The sequence below is a fragment of the Watersipora subatra genome, chromosome 4 (genome assembly GCF_963576615.1).
Source record: "Watersipora subatra chromosome 4, tzWatSuba1.1, whole genome shotgun sequence".
Lineage (NCBI taxonomy): Eukaryota > Metazoa > Bryozoa > Gymnolaemata > Cheilostomatida > Watersiporidae > Watersipora > Watersipora subatra.
This window is the reverse complement of record NC_088711.1, coordinates 57,362,168-57,381,576: the sequence shown is the minus strand read 5'-3', so window position 1 is coordinate 57,381,576 and position 19,409 is coordinate 57,362,168. Positions and strand designations below refer to the sequence as shown.

At 35.9% G+C, this 19,409-nt stretch overlaps 1 protein-coding gene across 1 annotated transcript; it reads right to left on the bottom strand.

The window, feature by feature from the left end:
• Positions 1-6,827: 6,827 nt before the first annotated feature.
• On the bottom strand, positions 6,828-18,372 carry LOC137393480 (leucine-rich repeat and fibronectin type-III domain-containing protein 5-like). Its single transcript, XM_068080053.1, has 3 exons — positions 18,203-18,372; positions 12,240-12,591; positions 6,828-8,457 (listed from the first exon to the last, which is right to left on the bottom strand). Exons 2-3 carry the CDS (start codon positions 12,535-12,537, stop codon positions 7,163-7,165), a joined length of 1,593 nt encoding a protein of 530 aa, XP_067936154.1. The 5' UTR covers positions 12,538-12,591; positions 18,203-18,372; the 3' UTR covers positions 6,828-7,162.
• Positions 18,373-19,409: the final 1,037 nt, after the last annotated feature.

Here is a 19,409-nt window from a genome sequence, read left to right as displayed (position 1 = left end):
TTTTTGATAATCTTACAATAACAAAAGTCACGTGCGTCTGTCCGGTTGGAGGTTGAGAAAAAATATTACATCATACAGTATTCGAACTCACAACAGTCAGCTTGATAGACCAACACTCCAACACCTGTGCCATTCAAATTCCTCCCAGCATTTTGGAATAGTTGTGCATATAGATATTCTCTGTGTTTTATCATCACACCTGATGATTTCTCACTACAAACTGTGCTGCTAAGATAACAATAGTAATGATCTGTAGGTGTAATGAAATTCACAGACATCTTGTTTTAAATGTATTTGAAACTCTTCGTCAATTGGGAGTTGTGCTCTATTGGGACCCTAATAGGACCTACATATAAATATTGTTGTGTTTCAGATTAGTGTATGTTTTTCTAATATAGAGTAATTAAAAGTAGCCTTAGAAGGAACCATCAATTACAATATTAGCACCAGAAGCAGAAGAGCTCCAAACAAAAACTAACATGCTGGACATAGTGACACACAAATCCAGCCGATGTATGTAGGATAGCTGCCCTTTATTTAGATAAACTAGGTTACTTTATCCATGTTATAGAATACCAGCATAGGTAAAGAAGGTGATCAAAATATATCAGTTTCTAAGTCTCTAGTATATATATATCAGTTTCTAGCAAACCAATCGCTAATATCTAACAAAATCACAAAAGGTTTTTTTTTTCAAAATATTCTAAATTTTTTCAATGATTTGTTTCTATTTATAGTTATTGCAGAAATATTTATCGTGTTGGTGTTTTTATTGCTTATGATAATTTAAAAAAACGCAAAAGCTTGGCTCACTACTAACAAAATTAACCAATAAGAAGTAAACAACGCAAAATTAACCAATAAAATGTAACTGATGTAAAGTGGTTGAAAACAAACACCTATATGCAAAACTGAGCACTGTTGCCATGAAAAGCACGTGCCAAACACATTAGGGCAAAATGATGGCTTTAGTGACCACTTCTTCACATTTCAGAATCGCTGCAAGACCTTTTATACATGAGAAGATGTGAGAATTGCTGGCAAAGTAATTATGTTATATGAACTAACAGTACAGCTTGTCAGAACAAATCAGTTAACTAATTCAGATGAAATTATAATGTAATTTAAATAATAAATTTATAAATAATTTATTATAATAATATAATAAACTATTTCATAATAATAATATAATTTAGAAAAATGTTCTCAATGCTTGAACTTAATATTTGTAACTATTTCTTGGCAAGGCGCCAGCTTTGTTTGTCCGTTGCTAAGGCAGAAAAGTAGACTGGGATTCTACAAAAGGGTATCATAGAGCTGGCTACATTGTAAACATACAAAAAAGTTTGCTTTATCTGACATTATCGCACCTTCACACTTGTCCACTTCTGCTTGTATGACTGCAACAGTAATTATATCCGAACATTGACAGACCTTACAAAGCAAAAACTCGATAATGCTTTAAGATATCACGACTAACATAACTGCAGTAAGATGACACTTAGGATATTGTGAAAAGTAAAACCAGTTTTATTTTTGTTCAATCGGAACCAACTGTTAGACGTATCGATGACATTATTGGCAGACATATCTAATTTCCCAGAACCGAAGTGTTTGTTATTGAAATGTCGATTGATAGAAGCGCGTATCAAGAGTGCTCAATCTATGGCTTCATTCAAGAGAAAAATCTCTCTTGTTTACTGGTATTATTTTTGCTATGCAGGCATTAGCCATTAGACACGCCGATTTTTCCTAGTAATACTGGTAATGGGTCGACAAGTTGTCAATCCATTACTAAAAGACCACCAACAGAGGTGAAACTGCTTTTGTTAGCTGCCACCATTCATAAGAGTAATAGTCTAACTGACATTCTCAAGCAGGTCCTGTGTATTTACCGAGACAAGCGTCATGAGCATACAATATTTTAGACATATTCTATTAAGTACGGTTGTCTGTAACTGTTAGCTTATGGGATCTCCAAACTTAGTACTGGGGGGTCAATGGATCACACAAATCGCTATTTTGGATGTGTGGTAACCGGAAGGTTTGAACTAGTCTGCGATTTCTAATATCTTTCGAGTATTGATTTGAGGCATTGGTCCTAACTCTATAGTAGTCCTAAGTCTATACACAATTATTCTGAAACAGAAATGGGTAGTCGATTGGTACAGTTGCTAGAGTGTTGGTCCACCATGGTGAAAGCCATGAGTTCAAATCCCCTATGGTGTGATCTTTTTTCAAACCTCAACTATCGCTTCAGACGAACAGACACGGCTCCTAGTATAGTAAAGAGTAGTACTCTGACAGTCCTGTGCGCTGTGAGAGATCGTCACGTGTAATAAGTATGTGTACAATTATTCCATGATGCTGCAAGGCGGTCCAGTGGTGCAGGTGGTAGTGTGCTTGGCTGCAAAACTCGGACACCAGAGTTCAATAGCTGTGTGATGCGTTTTTTTTAATGCTCTTAGCGTAGCTTTGGACATATGGACAGACACGACTCTTATTATAGTAAAAATTACTGGAAACGTCTGCCACCCTTCAACGATGTGAGTGGTAAAAGAAAAATCTGTTTATTCTAGCTGCGCGGGTGGTAGAAGTTTGTTTTTCTTTGACGGAAAGAAGGCACTAAAGAAAGCCATGAATCTCAGATAGAAAGCGTCAACAGTAGCCAAGGAATGTAACTCAAATAAAAGAGATATTAGCTCAGTATTAAATGAACAAACTCACAATAAAACTAGTGAGAGGTACTCGCATCTGCTGAAATCTGATTCGGTGTGTTTTTAATGTCTCTCGCGATAAACTCCGGTCAACAGTCACCTGCTAAAATAACATGCACTTTAAAACCCGATCTTTTAAAGTTGAAACTCTAAGTGGCAAATTGTAACTGAGGCTTTTGTTGCTCGGTGGACATTGTCATTGAATACCTGACGATAAACGCTGGACACACATGGCTCAGCCACTTCACGAGGCTCTCATAGACGTCAGACATTCTCGTGAGCAGCTGCAACTCACTAGTGTCAACATTCAATAAAAGGCTATCAGCGGTTATGATTGTATTGCATCTTTCACGGCCAAGTTGTACATATCTGTTTGAAATTTCTTCAACTTTACTGTATAGTAGACGATCTGTGTTAAAATATTTAAAAAAATCCTAGGAATTATCATTTCTTGGCTTGTTAACACCTATCAAAACAAATAAGTGCTGTTTGTTTTTTCATAAACGTTATTCGGTTATGTTATCAGGAATAAAATTTTCAAACGGTAAAGTTATTGACATGTGTGCAAGAATTTCACAGGTGTTATGTGACACAATAGGATTTAGCATGTGATTCTGCGTATGCGTTTTGGAGTTCACATCCAATAATGAATGGTTAGCGTGTTTTACAAAATATAGGGCTAATTATTCCTTAATATCTTTGACTCCCTACTTGCTCTGGTAGTTAAATACTTTGCAGTATTTCAGCAAACTGAATGCAGTAACATTGTCAGTTTTTACTGCTGTGTTGCGCTAAAGAATGCCACACAAAATGAAACCAGACATTTGTGTCGCACCGTATATATATATGGTGCCACACAAAATGATAAATAAATAAAACGAAAGGTATTGCCGTGTGATGTCATAAAGTGAAAAAAGATATATCCAATTTTAATTAAAATAATATAATTAATAATATAATTAAAATTATTTGAGACTGAAACTAGGAAAAGTTTAAACAAAATTAGTTTATATAATTGAATGATATTTTGTATATTTTCTGCATTATAATTTTAATCTTCTTAATTTTACTTGCGATGTGTTAAGAAGCTGTCTTGTTTCTTAAGAAATGTGTTTAACTGTCATGTGGTAGGAATCATGGAAGTCAGAGACCCAAATATTTGCTCAATTTTTCGACGGTTCTTTAAAAAATTGTGATATCAAACAAATCATAACGAAAGACTAGCTTAACCAGATAGCAGTTGGTCTTTAGCGATTGACATTGGCTAGCATTTTTATGCATATTTGATTGTCAGAAGAATTTTAAAACTGTGTAGTTGTCTGCTCTTCCGAGAAACCTGTCAAGTACACAAATTGCTTCCATCAAATGGTATGCCGAGCATCAACTGAAGCTTTCTTTTTAAAAATATGGTATTATTTCTTATGATTTATTTAAGTTTTGCACAAAAACAACATTTTTAGTCGTTAACTGGTTAGGATTTAAATATGTAGTTCAATAGCTATTATCCTGATAAATCTTAACATTTAATAACCTATGATATCCAGATAACATCAAACTTGTAAAAACTTAGCATTTGTGTTCTCTGTAAGAAAATATGCTGTATTCCTTACATGAAGTTGACAGTTTAACAGTTTTACCTCTGAGCTAATATTATAATTTTTACATTTTCTGAAACGTCTAGTCAATCGATATTGAGAATATATTTTTAAACCTACCAATTAAAATCTAGTAAGCTGGTACACTTTTTAGATATGCAGAAAAAAATCTGCTTATGTTTGTGTTTCTAGAGTGTTTATAATTACTTCAAATTTATACAATGGTAAATTCTTGTATGTTCCCGCACTGAACTTGCCTGCAAAAAGTTCTCGGAGCAGAAACCTGTTTTTTCTAATTTTTTAAATTTGTGTCATTAAACGTTTTACCACACAGTATATTTGAACGTTAAACTAGCATTTTTACTGATCGTTTCTAGTAGCCTTAGAGGTGCATGCTAAGTTCTAACAAAGTCATCGACATATAATCAATGAAAAACACTATTATGCTGAATTAAGCAATGTTCCTGCTTGAAGAGGGCGGCTAACAAATTACTAGGAAACAGCTGACAGCCCAGCCATTAATTTAGGTAATAATGGTACCTGAAAATATAAACTAAGTTAAAAACAACTTTGTTAATCAAGTATTGTTTTGAAACAAGAATATTGTTGGAATTATTTTAGAAATTATTAATTAGCTTTCTATGTAGGTTTGTTTGGTCATTTTTGTGGTAGACCGCATTGTGCAACATGCAAACATATTTTTATAGAGATCATACGATGTTAAATTTTCATAGCACACTAGTGCGCTGGCAGTCTAGTTTGGAGATCGTCAGGTGTAACAACTATACGTACAATTATTCTTAATAACAATTGGGTGTTGATTTGTGCAGTTGTTAAAGCATTGGCCCACCATGCTGGAAGTTTCAAGTTCAAATCCTGTGATGATGCAACCCTTTTTATCCAACTGCGGTTTTGTACAGACACGGCTCTTATTATAGTAAAGATTATGTATTCTTTCCTAAAATTCCAAGACAACCTTTGTTTAAAGGAGAATTTGCAAAAATCTGTCATACAGTCAACCCTTTAGAATTTAGATACAAAGTTAATCTGTTTGAATACTCGACATGTAACTTAAAACTGTCATGTTTCTAGAATCAAAAAGTCAATGATGAATACTTCATTAATTACATAGCATTAAAACAAATGCATTATATAAAACTATGTGAAATACATCATTTGAAAACCTACATTATATAAAATATTGAGTTATTAAAATCAAAATCTGTCAACAAAGATTTTGGTTGTTACGTAACTTTGAATACAACATGGGATTGTAATTGCAAGCTCAGCAATGTGTGAGTTCAGTGGTAGAATGAGTAACAGTACTATAATTTAGTCAAACTCAGGCCAAATACTATTAAAATTAATTTAATAAGTCTATTTTCAATTTTTTATATCTTCCTTTTATTTTGTACGAGTTTTGCTACTTTTACTTATAAAACTGCTTCGAGAAACTTTGGACAAAAGTGCTTCAAATGCTGAGACAAATATTTGCTCAAATGTTTCGTCGTAAGTAAAGAAGGTCAAGGTTAGACAGTTTGTTAGAATGTTTTTATTAAACTCTTAGGCTAATTTGGCAAGAGTTCTTGGTAAATTGGTTCAGCCAATTTACCCAGAACAAGGAACTCCTCAGCACGAAGTTAGGAACCGCCCAGCTAGCTGGTCACTCACTAGTTCTGACAGTAATGAGGAAGTCATGTGATTGACCATGATTCAATATAATGCAAGTCGTGTGAATAGAGTTATTCCTGTTACACAGGCTAGGCATTATGCTGCAAAGGGGGGGTTGAGTTGATATGCTGTTGTTTGTGTTTTATCGTGAAACGTAGCTTCAGTATTTTTAGCATTTTTCTGGCTACCAAACTTATGGTTTTTTAATCGAGATTGTTAAGTATTCACTAATAAAACTACTTAATAAACTAAAGAGAAACTGCTCACAACATTGTTTTTTCACAAAAAGCTACCCATTTATGGTATGCTCGCTTTACGGCGCACCAGATGGTCAGCATCATCCAAAACATTTCCAAAAGAAGTCTATTCTTGCTTGGCACCCACCGCTTTCGCCTGTGTTGTGATAACAGTAACATTTTGTAGATGGTCTGCTATTTGGCTGACATACTGGTGGCCATAGCCTTGCCTACGATAAATTCTGCAGTTATGCTCATCTATACATAATTGTTTGCTATCAGATCAACTTTGACTATACAAAGCCTGTGGTCATACTATTCGGCATACAGGGAAGGTATTAGAATCAACGCTTTCAATTGCTGCCAGTGTTAATACTTGGTATAGTTTAAACCCAAGGCTTTTTGTTCTTAATGTTTCAGGTTAGATGTTTTTATCCTACTCTATAGCTAAAACTGGAATGGCTGTTTGGCTGATACCATCTCATCTTGTTTCAATTTTCTTATTTGTAATGCCCAAACCATACATCCTGATAGACTGCAACTGCTTCCTGTTGTCGATATTTCCTTGTAAGAACTGACTAATGTAAAAATGGCATGACGAATAATGAATGTGTTTTTTATTATTTAGAATAACAAAATATCAAAATAACAATTTGTATTGCAATGTCAATCAGGATTGTAGAATCAAGTGTTTTTAGACAGAACTTTTGAAGTTCCTGAAAGAAGTTCTCAAAACGGAACTCATTTGAAGAATTTACAAAACTGTACACGGCTGTTGCACATTATAATAAACTTATATACAATAGAATAAATAATAAAAACAAAGAATACGTCGTAATTTCGTCTAAACTCTTGTTTAGACTGCAGCGTTTGAGCACAAAGTATAACAGAGCAGGGGAAGCCCAAATCATATACGAGACGAAGCTACACTTCCTCCGTCTAGTCAGCTGGGACCAGCATGAGGTATTGTCCGACACGCTTGGCAGGTGACATCACATGACGGTGATGGAGTTACTCGGCCTTGCATCCTGAGGAATTCGTCTCTTTCTTCAACGTTTGTGGCCATATAGTGATTTTCGTCATACATTTTATGTGTATAGGGTTTGTTTGGCAATGGCCTTTGAGAATGTACTACGTGTGATGTATGTAAAGAGTGTAGACTTATAGGATACTGTCCATTCTTGTCGCTGCCATTGCTGCTGCTGTACTCGCTCATGGCCGGTGTAGAGTATTGAGTCGGCTTTTTGCGGCGATAGACACCAAAGTGTAGTACTAGAACTGTTATGATCAATGTACAGATGAAGCTACCAAGAATTGCACCTATAATATCTACCAAGGTAAAGTATTTTATTTTAAGCATGTCCGTCTGTGAATTGGTTTCGGCTTCATCCTTACTTGTCAGGATGATTTCTGTAGGAGTTGTCGAAATCATACCTGGTTTGCATCCAACAGTAGACGTATCCTCAGCAGAAGATTCAAAAGGCCAATCTACATTTACTGTCAGCGAAATATTCCCACCGTCGTTTACGGCGACACAACGATATTGTCCTTGAACATTGGGCTCACCCGCCAGTAACTCTATTTCATTTCTGTTTTGTCGCTGATTGGGTTGCGGTACTGAGCGAGATATGATGCCATTCGGCTTATACCATGAAACGAGCGGAAGTGGATCTCCACTCGAAACACAAGATAGAATGCCTTTGTCTCTTGTGAAAGAGATATCTGCTTGTAGTGTTGGTTTTTCACAGGAAAAGTCGTCTAGGGAAAGCCGTCCGAAGAATTGTCCAGCTACAGAACTTGGAGAGGAACATCGTGGATCCTGTTGGGTGTCTTGTTGCGGGTCCCGAATCTTGTTTGTATCGATGTTTAGATCATAGAATTCTTTTAGCCATTTTGATTCACAATCACATATCAAGGGATTGTCATGGATGCGAGTTTCGATACTCTCAAATATAGAAAGCATCCCTTGCGGAATCCGTTCTATTTTATTTTCACCAAGTAATAATTTTCTTAGTGAGCCGACCAGTGGACGGTATATAGCTGGTTGAACATCTGTAAGGTGGCACTTTTTCAAACTGAGTACCTCAACGGTCATACCAGAAAATGTCCCATCTACTAGTTGTATCGTCGGATTGTTATCCATAAACAAATATCTGAGTCTGAGACCAGTGAGAGCTCCCTGCGAGATTATATTAAGGTTGTTGAAGGATAAATCGAGGGTCCTCAGTCTGCTCATATCTGTCAGATAAAAACAGATGGAGTTAACCCAAGTTGATTATGGTCAAAAGCCAAATATGCAAGTTTTATACAATATTTTCTAATATTTGATTACAAACTCCAATGTGCAACTACAAACTCTGGTTCCAGGGATTAAAAATGGTCAGATAACGGATAATTTATGGTTTCTTTTTATGATAGATCTTATTGCATAATAGCAAAACAAATAAGCAGAACAAATACTCATACAAACAACACAATATATGCAATGGTGTCACTAGATAGCTCCAATACTAATGTAAACATTCAACCACTTCACAAGTTATTAGAAGTTCTACAAGTCTTTAGTTTTATGGCTGAAAATACAAAAGTGGTCCTTTCCACCTTTAATTACTGGAATGTTTCAATTTTTTTTACAGATATTCCTACATAAAACTGGCTATACTGTTCAACCCAAAACTTGTCAGAAAGAAGCTAAAGTTTTAAATACAAGTCACAATTATTTTAGTCACTGTCTATTGATCGTCTCTTAGATGGCTCCAAGCATCTATTCGAGAGTTGTTTTCTTTTTAATTATAAAGAGAAGGTTACTCTGAATACCACAATTTTAGTACCAATAATTTGAATTCCTAATATAAAGATTTGACTTACTAGTAGTTGAAATAAACAAATTAATTACTTTAAAAAATAATTATATTATTAAAGAATTACGACCAAATTTTAAAATTTGTTCTCTTATGGTAGTCCTATCATTACTGTTCATGTACATGAAAGTTCTTACAAAGCAGCCTTCATATGGCATGTGTATCAGCGTATCAGTGTATTAGTGTATCATGTGTATTGATATGATATTGTATTGCAGTTAATGAAAAAATAAATTAAAAAGAACAAAAGGAATGTTTACAATTAAATCAATCAAACTAATCTAAATGCACACTGTTAATTATAAGGTTTCCAGATGTAATAGCCATTTGTACAGCTTTAGATCAGTAACTAGATGTTTACAAGGCTAATCACAACTGCCAAGTTTGAAAAACATTCACACATGTGCCTGCATTGTAGGCTATATGACTTCCCTTAGCTATTTATGTGAAACATCAGAATGCGCCAATTTGGGCAGCCAATTATGGATTTGGCAGGAAATATCCCCTATCTTGGCATCTGAAGACAATAAAACATTATTTCTCTCTCACAAATAACTCGGCCAGAGAAATTCTTTGCTATTTTAATCGTTCTCCGATCAGTAAAAAAACGCTTGACAATACAGGAATTTGAACTATGCCAAGTCAAAGAGATAAAAATGGCTTTTCTTTATTTTCAAAGAGCCCTTTGATTTAGAATCTACTGCAAGTTCAGAAACACAATAGTAACTCAAAATGTATAGCAGTATAGTCAGCCGGTAGGGCAAAAGTCTTAGAACAAGGAGATCAGCAAAAGCTATACTCATGGTGTGGTAAAAATATCTTTAGAGCTCAGATTTAGGCTTTGTCTTGATTCAAGGGAGTATTTATATGAGAAATGGTGCTTGCATCTGTGGTCGGTGGCTCGTCGCCATCGAAGCTCATGAATATTCAACGATGTGCCAAATAATCGACCAAACATATCTCGATGCAGTAATGAAAGTGAAAATGACAATTTCCTTTCGAGCCGCCAAGTCTGCATTTACTATAATCATCATCTAACAATTAATACCAGTCCCTGTAGTAATTTAGCTCTCTGTTATGCGTTGTGTGGTTACTCTACCGGACAGATGTCCATGGTTTCTCTTAGCTAGTCACTTTCACCCACTCTTTCGAGTAGCTTCCCTCTTACACAGCATTTCTTCTCTTTGCAATCTTATGTAAGTTAGAGAGGAAAAGCACTAGAAGTGATGAGTTTGCTCAAACAATCACTGTTAATTACAAAGAGCAAATCAGGATGACTTAAAATCTGTCAACTTTTATTTCCACTACTTCACTCAATGACTCACTAAACTGTCTGAGAAGCGCAAATCATTTCGTAGCATTGATTCTGAGTTCTGCATTTATAAAGATGCTTTTGAGAGTCTTAGACCGCATAGCTAATGATGACGATCGAACCCTCAACTTCTCAATAGATAAACTCTTGTATATAAGCACCAGAACATAATCGGAAGCTAAAATCGAATCATCAGCCAGCCGAAAAGCTACTCAAGTAGTCAGCATTTCAACTCGACCACTCTAAAAATGATTTATCCCAGCTTTAAATCATCTTAGACAGCTTGACATTATCTATTTCTGTGTGAAAGCATGAAAATGTTTACATGTTTTTAAAACAACTCCAGTATCCAACATTCCTAGCTCGTGATTCATCTACTTTTGTTTCACAGGTATGTTTGCTGACTGTAGGAGTTTGTCGCCAAGGTTTGCTGATGATAAATCTTAAAAGGTTTAACAGCGTCATAAACATGTCAAAGTACGATTAGTTTCGAGAGCAATGGTAACACCCTAAAATACAATTAGCCTAATGAGTTTTCTGAGACAGCTGCTGCCTTCCAGATGTAAACATTTACTTTAAATATTTATATACACAGAGTTAATCTAGTCATCTGCAGAATTGAGCTGCCACAACGTAAATGCTACACGACGGAGCTAACTGCACAACGTTAACATGATTGCTCCTTTCCATGAACACCTTCCACGGCAGGTTGATTCTAGTATGACAGCGAGGCATGCCTTATACTGATATTTTACCTATTGCTCTGTTTTTGGTTGATAATAGCATCAGTAAGTTAATGAAACTGAGTCAATATGCATTGTGTATCCCTAGAAGAACCCTCTGACAAAGGCTCGTGTCACAAATAAGGCTGGTAATGATTTAAATTTAAAAGTTGACTGCTAAAATATTCAGACCTTTTGGTCATAATTGCTATTAATCATTACATTTAAAGTTAATGTAATCAATTTAACTTCATTTGATTTCAATTTCAACTTATAAATACTAACAACCAATCACTAAAGCATAAAATGGAAAAAAGCTTTACAAATGAGTCGCTGTTTATGTGAATAAGCATCGATAAATAGCCTAACTGGAACGATTAACAAGCACTCAGCAATTATGTAGCCTGGGAACTCCCTTTAGTACACCAATGACCTCTTAGCACGACAAGTTAGTTATGATACGATAGTATAATATACGTTATATACTGTTATATACGTTATATAAGTTATATACTGTTATATATGTTACATGCTGCATCAAACGGTAACAGCAGGTACTTCTTCAAAAGAACAGCAACTCATATGAAGAATATTTTCAAAAGGCGATACTTAAACATAAACAGTCTTTCCTCAAATCTCTAGACAAGGTGAAATGGTGACTTTTCAAAAAGGCTGATATATAAGCCCCTGACTAAATTTTTGCATCATCTACGATTGTTTTTGATGTTTGACTTTTATAAGCGGTCTGTAGTCAGCACCAGTCAGTTTAGTAAAATAGTCTCTCATTAAGAAAACACCATGTTTGTTTTATAGTCTGAATGAAAGCTATAAATTAATTGACACAGTATCAAGTATAGATTCTGTTGGCAATGACAGTGAAGGACGACTCCATTGGTTTACATTAATTAGCTCTGTGTCCTTAAGCTTTCTCTAACTCATTTTAGTTGATATCATGTCAGTAACTCAATACCAACTTTTACAAATTAATATTTGCATACATTGATTTAGCACAATTCTAGACTGTATCTATACACCGTGCAATTTCCTTTTGTCTAAGCGTGACATCACACCACCTCAAATGGCAAACCGCACGACAGCCAAAACAAAAGCATTCATGAAACTTACCAGCGAACGCGTTGTACTCAATACGACTGATGCCACATCCGACCAATAACAGCTCTTCTAGATTCTGCATGTCAGTAAAATTACTCCTGAGCAAAACTGGGGAAGCTAGTCGACTGTTGCTCAAGTCAAGTTTAGTCGCTCGTGAAGAAACGTTAGGGAATGAATCGAAACTTCCATCGCGACATATTATTTCGTTATTTGGCGTACACAGGCAGCCTTCAGAGCAAGTACTCCACACCACCTTAGACATGGTATATAACACTAGCAGTAGTCGAGTGATGCTGCCTAGGCCAGCCATACTTAGTGAGTCAGCAATGACCTTCTAGTGTTGGTTGTCTCCCTCGCGCATCAGCTGCAAGCAGTAGACAATCATTAGAGTCTATGAGTATTTCAATCTGGTGCCAATGATTGCCAGCAATCAACACAATAGCAGGCGTTCTATAAAGGCAACAATACGAACCTACTAGTAAACATCTTTGATTATTCGGGTGAGAGCATAAATTGGGGGCAATTTGTCTGTTGATACCTGCAAGATTCTTATTGACCCAATGAAATACGAGCAATTTTAAGGTTTAATGAATTGATTGCAACCGCGAGTCGCAAGACTCCCACAGGTGTCTCAGTGGAAGCCTCGAGAGAAAGAGTTGGTTGACTTTAGGCTATATGTTTGCAGGAAACCTGATATGTGATATATCTATAATATGCCCTTCCCTAATAGGCACACTAACGCTGCGGCATTTATGGCTAACTAAGTGTTGCTGTTGGCTATTTTTAAATCAAAGCCTATGCATAGATTTAAAAATTATACATTAAAACTCCTTAGGAACGATTAGTGCAGAAGCTAAGATCCTGTGGCTGCCAACGCATGTTTGTAAATCTTGGTTGGTGATTGCCGGTTGTCGTAAAGATATTAAAAAGCAAATTGAACTCAACAGAATCTAACATTTAATTGTCATAAAATATCTTACGAGTGATCTACTAAAATCAGTAACTTAAAAAATTTCATTTTCTGTTCTAAGATTATCTTGTAGGCTTTTTAGTATGAAGCTGATCGCAGAAATTGAAAATGAACTATTTAAAGTTCACTCAAGGTGTTTGTTATTAAGCGATTATTTTTAAACGAGAGTTTTTAAACGATTATGTTAAGGTGTTTCAAAGTTTACATAGACTGCTGTAAACCAGATTTATCTTGTTGGCTTTTTAGATGAGTGCGATGCTAAGGCTAGTTTACGGTAGTATATGTTTAACCTCTAACCTTTTACTTCTTCTTTTAAACAGACAGTTGTAAATGCAAACAAAAATGTTCCAAACTTAAAAAACCTAACTGACAAACTTCATTGAGGTTTGCAAAACTCCTACTGCTAGGGTATTCTAGAAACTGCGAGAGATTGTTGGCCGACAAGAAACAATCAGATTGACAAGAGACAATCAGATTTTTAATTCCTGGAAGAGAAATTTAAACTAATACAGGTACACAATTCTGGAAGAGAGGTAAGGGCAGGACCTTGACCTCAAATATGATTAGCATCAAAAAAAGAGTTAGATTGAAATAGGAGAAGTGTTTTTAAAATGCGGCTGGGGCAAAAAAACTTGCATTTTGCTGTAAGTGGAGTAGTAGGCTGAAGATGGAATGGTGTAAACCTGCCTCTAAAAGGTTTGCCTTGGACACATGCAATAGGGGTCAGCTGCCACGTAAATCCGACAGCTAATCCTAGTGAAGGTGTTGGCTATCACACATCTAGGCTAATTGGCAGTAACCGATAAGTTGACAGCGTCATGCCATGTCAGGTATTATGCATCAATACAAACATTCTGAGCAAATATTCAGGAACATTAGTCAAATGTGAAAATCAGCTTATTAGTTGTGACACTGGCTTGAATTTTGAGTCACCAAACATCGATCTGGGAAAAAAGGTATTTCAATCATTTAAAGATGAACGTTGACAAAATTTTAGTTTATTTTATCAAAAAGGTATTTTTCTATAGGTATTTTTCTACCATTTGCGATTTTTTCTGATATTTGATGTGATCTGACTGCCAGGATGTTTTAAGATTAAAACATCTAAAACTTGATCGCGGTTAAAAAAAAGTGTGAAATGTGTCACTAGTTGCCATCCTTGCGATAGTAGATATCCGCTGTTACGTTCAAGTTGCAGCATTACATGTCTCTATTCTGTCGGTTTCCTTGCAACTATAGACATCATAATTGTACTTTCGATTGATCTGAGCATTTTAACCGCAATCAAGTTTTGTCGATTTTAATCTTGAAACATCCTGGGAGTCAGACCAACCCAAACATCAAAAACATTCACAAATGATAGAAAAATATCGATATTTTTTGATAAAATCAACTCAAATTTTGTGTAAGTTCACCTTCAACTGAATAATAATAATAAGTGAACGAAAGTAAAATGTGGCAGAAACAAGTGCTCGATCTTGGGGAAAATGGATAGCATTGGGTACTGTCAGCTATCACCAGGCAACTGCCACCTGTCTAGTAACTAGTAACTAGTGCAGAAACGAACTGCCAGGCAATTATTATGGCACCATTGTGTGGAGAGCACAAGTGGCAAGCCATTCAATTATATATGGCTGAGGCAGATTTGTACTGAGCACATATCTACTTTCCCCTTCATAAACTGACTCCATGTAAACCACCTACAGATAGTGCTTCCAATTCAATGATTACTCAACTCTAGTTTTAGAGACAGTGACAGTCTGCCTAGAGATTTGAGTAAGTTATGACAAGCTTCTTAGATAAAAGACTGCCGACCAACACCCCTCCTAACAATTATTTCAACAAATCAATTAGAACTACCTTTTTAGCTAATTGATTTCGAGGACACACAGTTAAACCAGAACGCGATTACTTAATCCGTGCAAATATTATCCTGTGAAGATTAACATACATTTGCTCACTATTATTAATAATTATTAATACAATTACTACGTAATGTTTGCTATTTAGAGAGATGTTATCCTTTGAGGGAAGAAGAATAAATCAGAAAGAATCCAAATATGCAGATGAGGTTCATTAGCTAAATAGACTTCTAGACCATTAACCGTAATTAAGATAAACGCACTAGCCAGTAACTATAAAAAGCTATTCACTGTTCCAGTTATCATAACAAAAAATTAATATCAAAACTGATGGAGCGTGTACAACAACTCAACTGGGCAAACTAGTGAAAAACATCTAAGAACACTGTCTACTAATATCAATACAGTGCAGTTAGAATAACTTTCTAAATTTTTAAAATCACATCTAAAAGCCTGAGTGCATTGAGAAAAACAGGAAACATGCGTCAAGCAGTGCTGCGCGAAAGCTTCTCTCAAAATGGCCAATAACTCTGTCACAAATTGATTGTCGGCATCGGATGGAGACATACCTTAAGATAACGTAATGCTAATGATACGGATTAGCTAAGAACTCCTTATATTTTTATGCCATTGCAATTCATCTATTACATAATACTTCCTTCAAAGGGCAGCGTGCCAACAAATTGGAATAAGTTATAACCCTTTCTTTAGATGAAAGGAGTCAAATTTGCAATTCTCAGAGTAGCAAAAGTAGAATAAAGGTTTTTGAACCCAAGCGGAGTTGTATTTCAAGAGGTAAAAGATATCAACTGAAATATAATCCAATTTTTTTGTCAATTGATCATTGTCATATAAGAGACACTAAAGATGGCAAAAACCTTTTCTTGTTATCAGCGGATCACTAATTTGTAACCAAGCTCTGTAAGTGTATATTTCACGCGGGTGAGATAAAATTCTAAAGACATTGTTATCTGGATATGAGAAAAGCAAACAAGCGCCACGATCTTTGGCATGCAATATACACGCACTAAAAGAGCATCCATTAGTCCCGCGGAATGAGAAATCAAACATTGTTCATTAATAGCGGTTTTGTTATCTCTTGGCTGAGCTTAGAAGTATAATTAATATTAGTCTGGAATGTAAACTCATAGAGCTATTCCCCTTCATCTCACGCTAGAAGCCACCATTTACGACAGTTATTAATTTATTAACTCAATAACATAGAGGAGATTAAAAGAAATAATGTCATCAAAGAGAAACATCTATCAAATAGAAAGCTAAGGACCCTCTTTTAGCAGTAACAGTTTGATCAAAAGACAGATTTTTTTCAAAACAAGTTTTTTTATTTCACAAATACTGATTCCAATCACAGCAAACTGTACTACCTGATGGAAACCATTATTGTTGTTGTCTTTACTGCTTGACAGCAACTGCAATTCCGGTTGTCTTCACTACATGGTGAAAACTACTTTGCTGGTCAACTTTGCTACCTAATGAAAACTACTTTGCTGGTCAACTTTGCTACCTAATGAAAACTACCATACTGGTCAACTTTACTCCATGATGAAAGCAGTATTCTATAGTTTATTAGGAGATCCCCAAGCAACTCTAACAAACTCTGTTGCTGCTATGATCGGCAGCATTTCTGGCATAGGCATGCATGACTGTCTTTACAGTTGAGTCTAGTCTGTAGCTATCCTTGCTTAGTCTAAAACTTTATGATGTCTACTTCGCAACTAGATCGGGTATTAGACAAAATTGAAATGATGAGCTTTATTACTACTGCATGCAGTCAATCTCAGGGACTTGTCTGTGACTCTGATTTGAGAACAGGAGCCAAACTAGTGGTTTATAAATCTGAGGTTATCTAGACCACATATTTTAGTTTTTATGTACACTTCTTTCCGTGATGCTGGCAATCTCTTACCTCGATAAAAGTCATCACACAAAATGAAAGACAAAGAAACGAAGACGGCTTACATCGATGTACATAAATAGTACATATAAGTTTATGCTGCCCAAACTAGTAGTTCAGTTAGATTCTGGCAGCCTTGCAATAGATATTGCAAGGCTGTAGATATTAAAATAGTATTGGAGTAAAAAACCTCAAACTAGGAGGCAATTGTGAGAGAGTAGTTTGCCAAAGTATACGGATCTTCCCTTATAGTATTGAAACAGCAACCACAACCCTTAACAAAAATAGAAGAGGCACTTTCTATGAGCTAAGATAAACAGACGTAACGTCTAGGACCATAGATAAGAAGTGTGAACTTCCTGTGGTCCAAGCAAACTGACAACTGTCAAGCAGTGCTCTGTCATGTTTAAGACCTCCCAGTAAACTCCACTTAGTGGAGCGCAATGCCCTGACTTGAAATTGATAACCAGACCTAGCAATGGGAACGTAGCAGCCCCAACAGATTTTCTACTGGTATGCTTTTGTTACAAAGCTGATATATAGCCAATACAAAGGATCAAGTTTGATCAGCAGCTTTGACATAACATTCACAGACAATTGTTTGTGGATTTAAATCTAAAAATATCTTCAATTCCTACTGTAGATATGAGGGCAGCAAATAATGACGACGTCCTCTACCCTGCACACTTTTTTAACTAGCACGCAATGTATGACAGCTTCCTAATTGCTGGGAGAGCAAAGATAGCAACCATTAGAATATAGGCTATCACAACTCGGAGAATAATCACCATAGATTAGTGAGCCACGCATAAAATAATCTGACAATAAAGGCAGCCTAATTGCTTCTTTACAGGCCCATAGGGCTAGACAGCGCTTAGGGCACACGGCAGCACTTGAGAAATACTTAGAACTGATCAATATATAATAGATCAGAAGCAAATGTTGGCGACTCATATATCATGCATCTGCTACAGTTCTCACACACCCTGGCTGCGGCAGCACGAGTCGCGTTATAAAGTAAGACGTGCCAAAATGGTTAAAAGTTTTAACCATTTTGGCACGTGGCGTGAGTTTTAATTTAAAACTCACGCCATCACTGAATTTTGTCTCGCGTATGATATGCAGGCACAAGAACTTACAGCTCACAAAAACCTATTTAAATTAAATATCATGCTGCATAGCTTTAAAGTGGTAACATTTTAAATAATAATAGCAAATTATAACCTACCGTATTAAACTTTAAAATGATGAAAGTTTGATATAAATAGTGAAGAGCAGTCTTTGATAATGTTCCACTAGAGAGCCGCCTCAGAGAGCAGATTGATAATTGTGCGGTATGCTAAATACGTATAATATCCTTGAGTAAAATGTCACAAAGCACCCAACCTTGCCGTTCAGAGGAGAGCCTATCAATGACACTCCTAACACGGCTAAGCTATATCCAATATTGAGCCAAGTCACAACCAAGCTCACTCCTGATTGGTCAATTCTGCCAGCTCAGTTAGACACGAATCGAAGCGGATTAGTTTGTAGACTAGGCTGGTGCAGTTAGATTGGAGTCATATGGTGGATTAGAGAGTGATAATTGCTGAAATGGCCAAGTGCAAATTAGAATAGATGGCAACATATAATTTACAACCTGTCTAGTGAGCTTGCAATCTCTGTATAAAATCATAAAATGCTTAAAAACATCAGAAAGTACATGTAGTTGATTAAAGGGTGTGAGCATACAATAGTATACGGTAACTATAGCATATATAATAATGATCAAGTACAAAGTTATTTAATACAGCAGTCATTTTGTCATTATCTAAATAATAGGGAGTTTTGAAGACTAACTACAAGGTAGGTTGAACCTGTTCAAATACATCTTCGAAATCTCCCAGAGGGACAGACCTTAGATAGCTGCAGGTGACGCAATTGGCAAACAGCTATATAGATTTTCGCAAAACTAATAGAAACATTAGCCTAATGCTAAAAATTTACAAAATCAAAATAGTTTTCCCAGTTCCTTATCTGACTCAGAAAATCTCCAGTAAAAAGCCAAACCTTTCGCTCCGACATTCCTGTATATCAAATTAAGAAAAGATAAACCAACAAATATTGGCAAGAGGAATTCTCAGTCGGGACGGGAGACAAAAGGATGAAGCTTACAAGCTACGAGCACACTTGACAATAATTCGTGACACTAATACGTGAGGAGATCTTTCTCAGCTTATTTGCATTGCGAGTGGCTACACAAGGAATGTAATAATCTCACAGCCCTGTTAGTCTCTCAAAGTACGAATGGCATTTTCACTCTCTGATTATGGAAAAGTTGCAGTTAATTGACCAAGTGGTTAGAATTGTTTTGATGCGTCTGATTTCGTCATATGTCCTTATATTGTTAGCAAATATGCCTTGTAGCATGACTGCTCATTAGTAATACTAGGCTG

Excerpts from the sequence above, each read along its gene's own strand:
- LOC137393480 (XM_068080053.1), bottom strand. The coding sequence starts at position 12,537 with ATGGCTGGCCTAGGCAGCATCACTCGACTACTGCTAGTGTTATATACC. Across the intron at positions 8,458-12,239 it reads TGAGTACAACGCGTTCGCTG|ATATGAGCAGACTGAGGACC; the intron begins GTAAGTTTCATG and ends TTTATCTGACAG.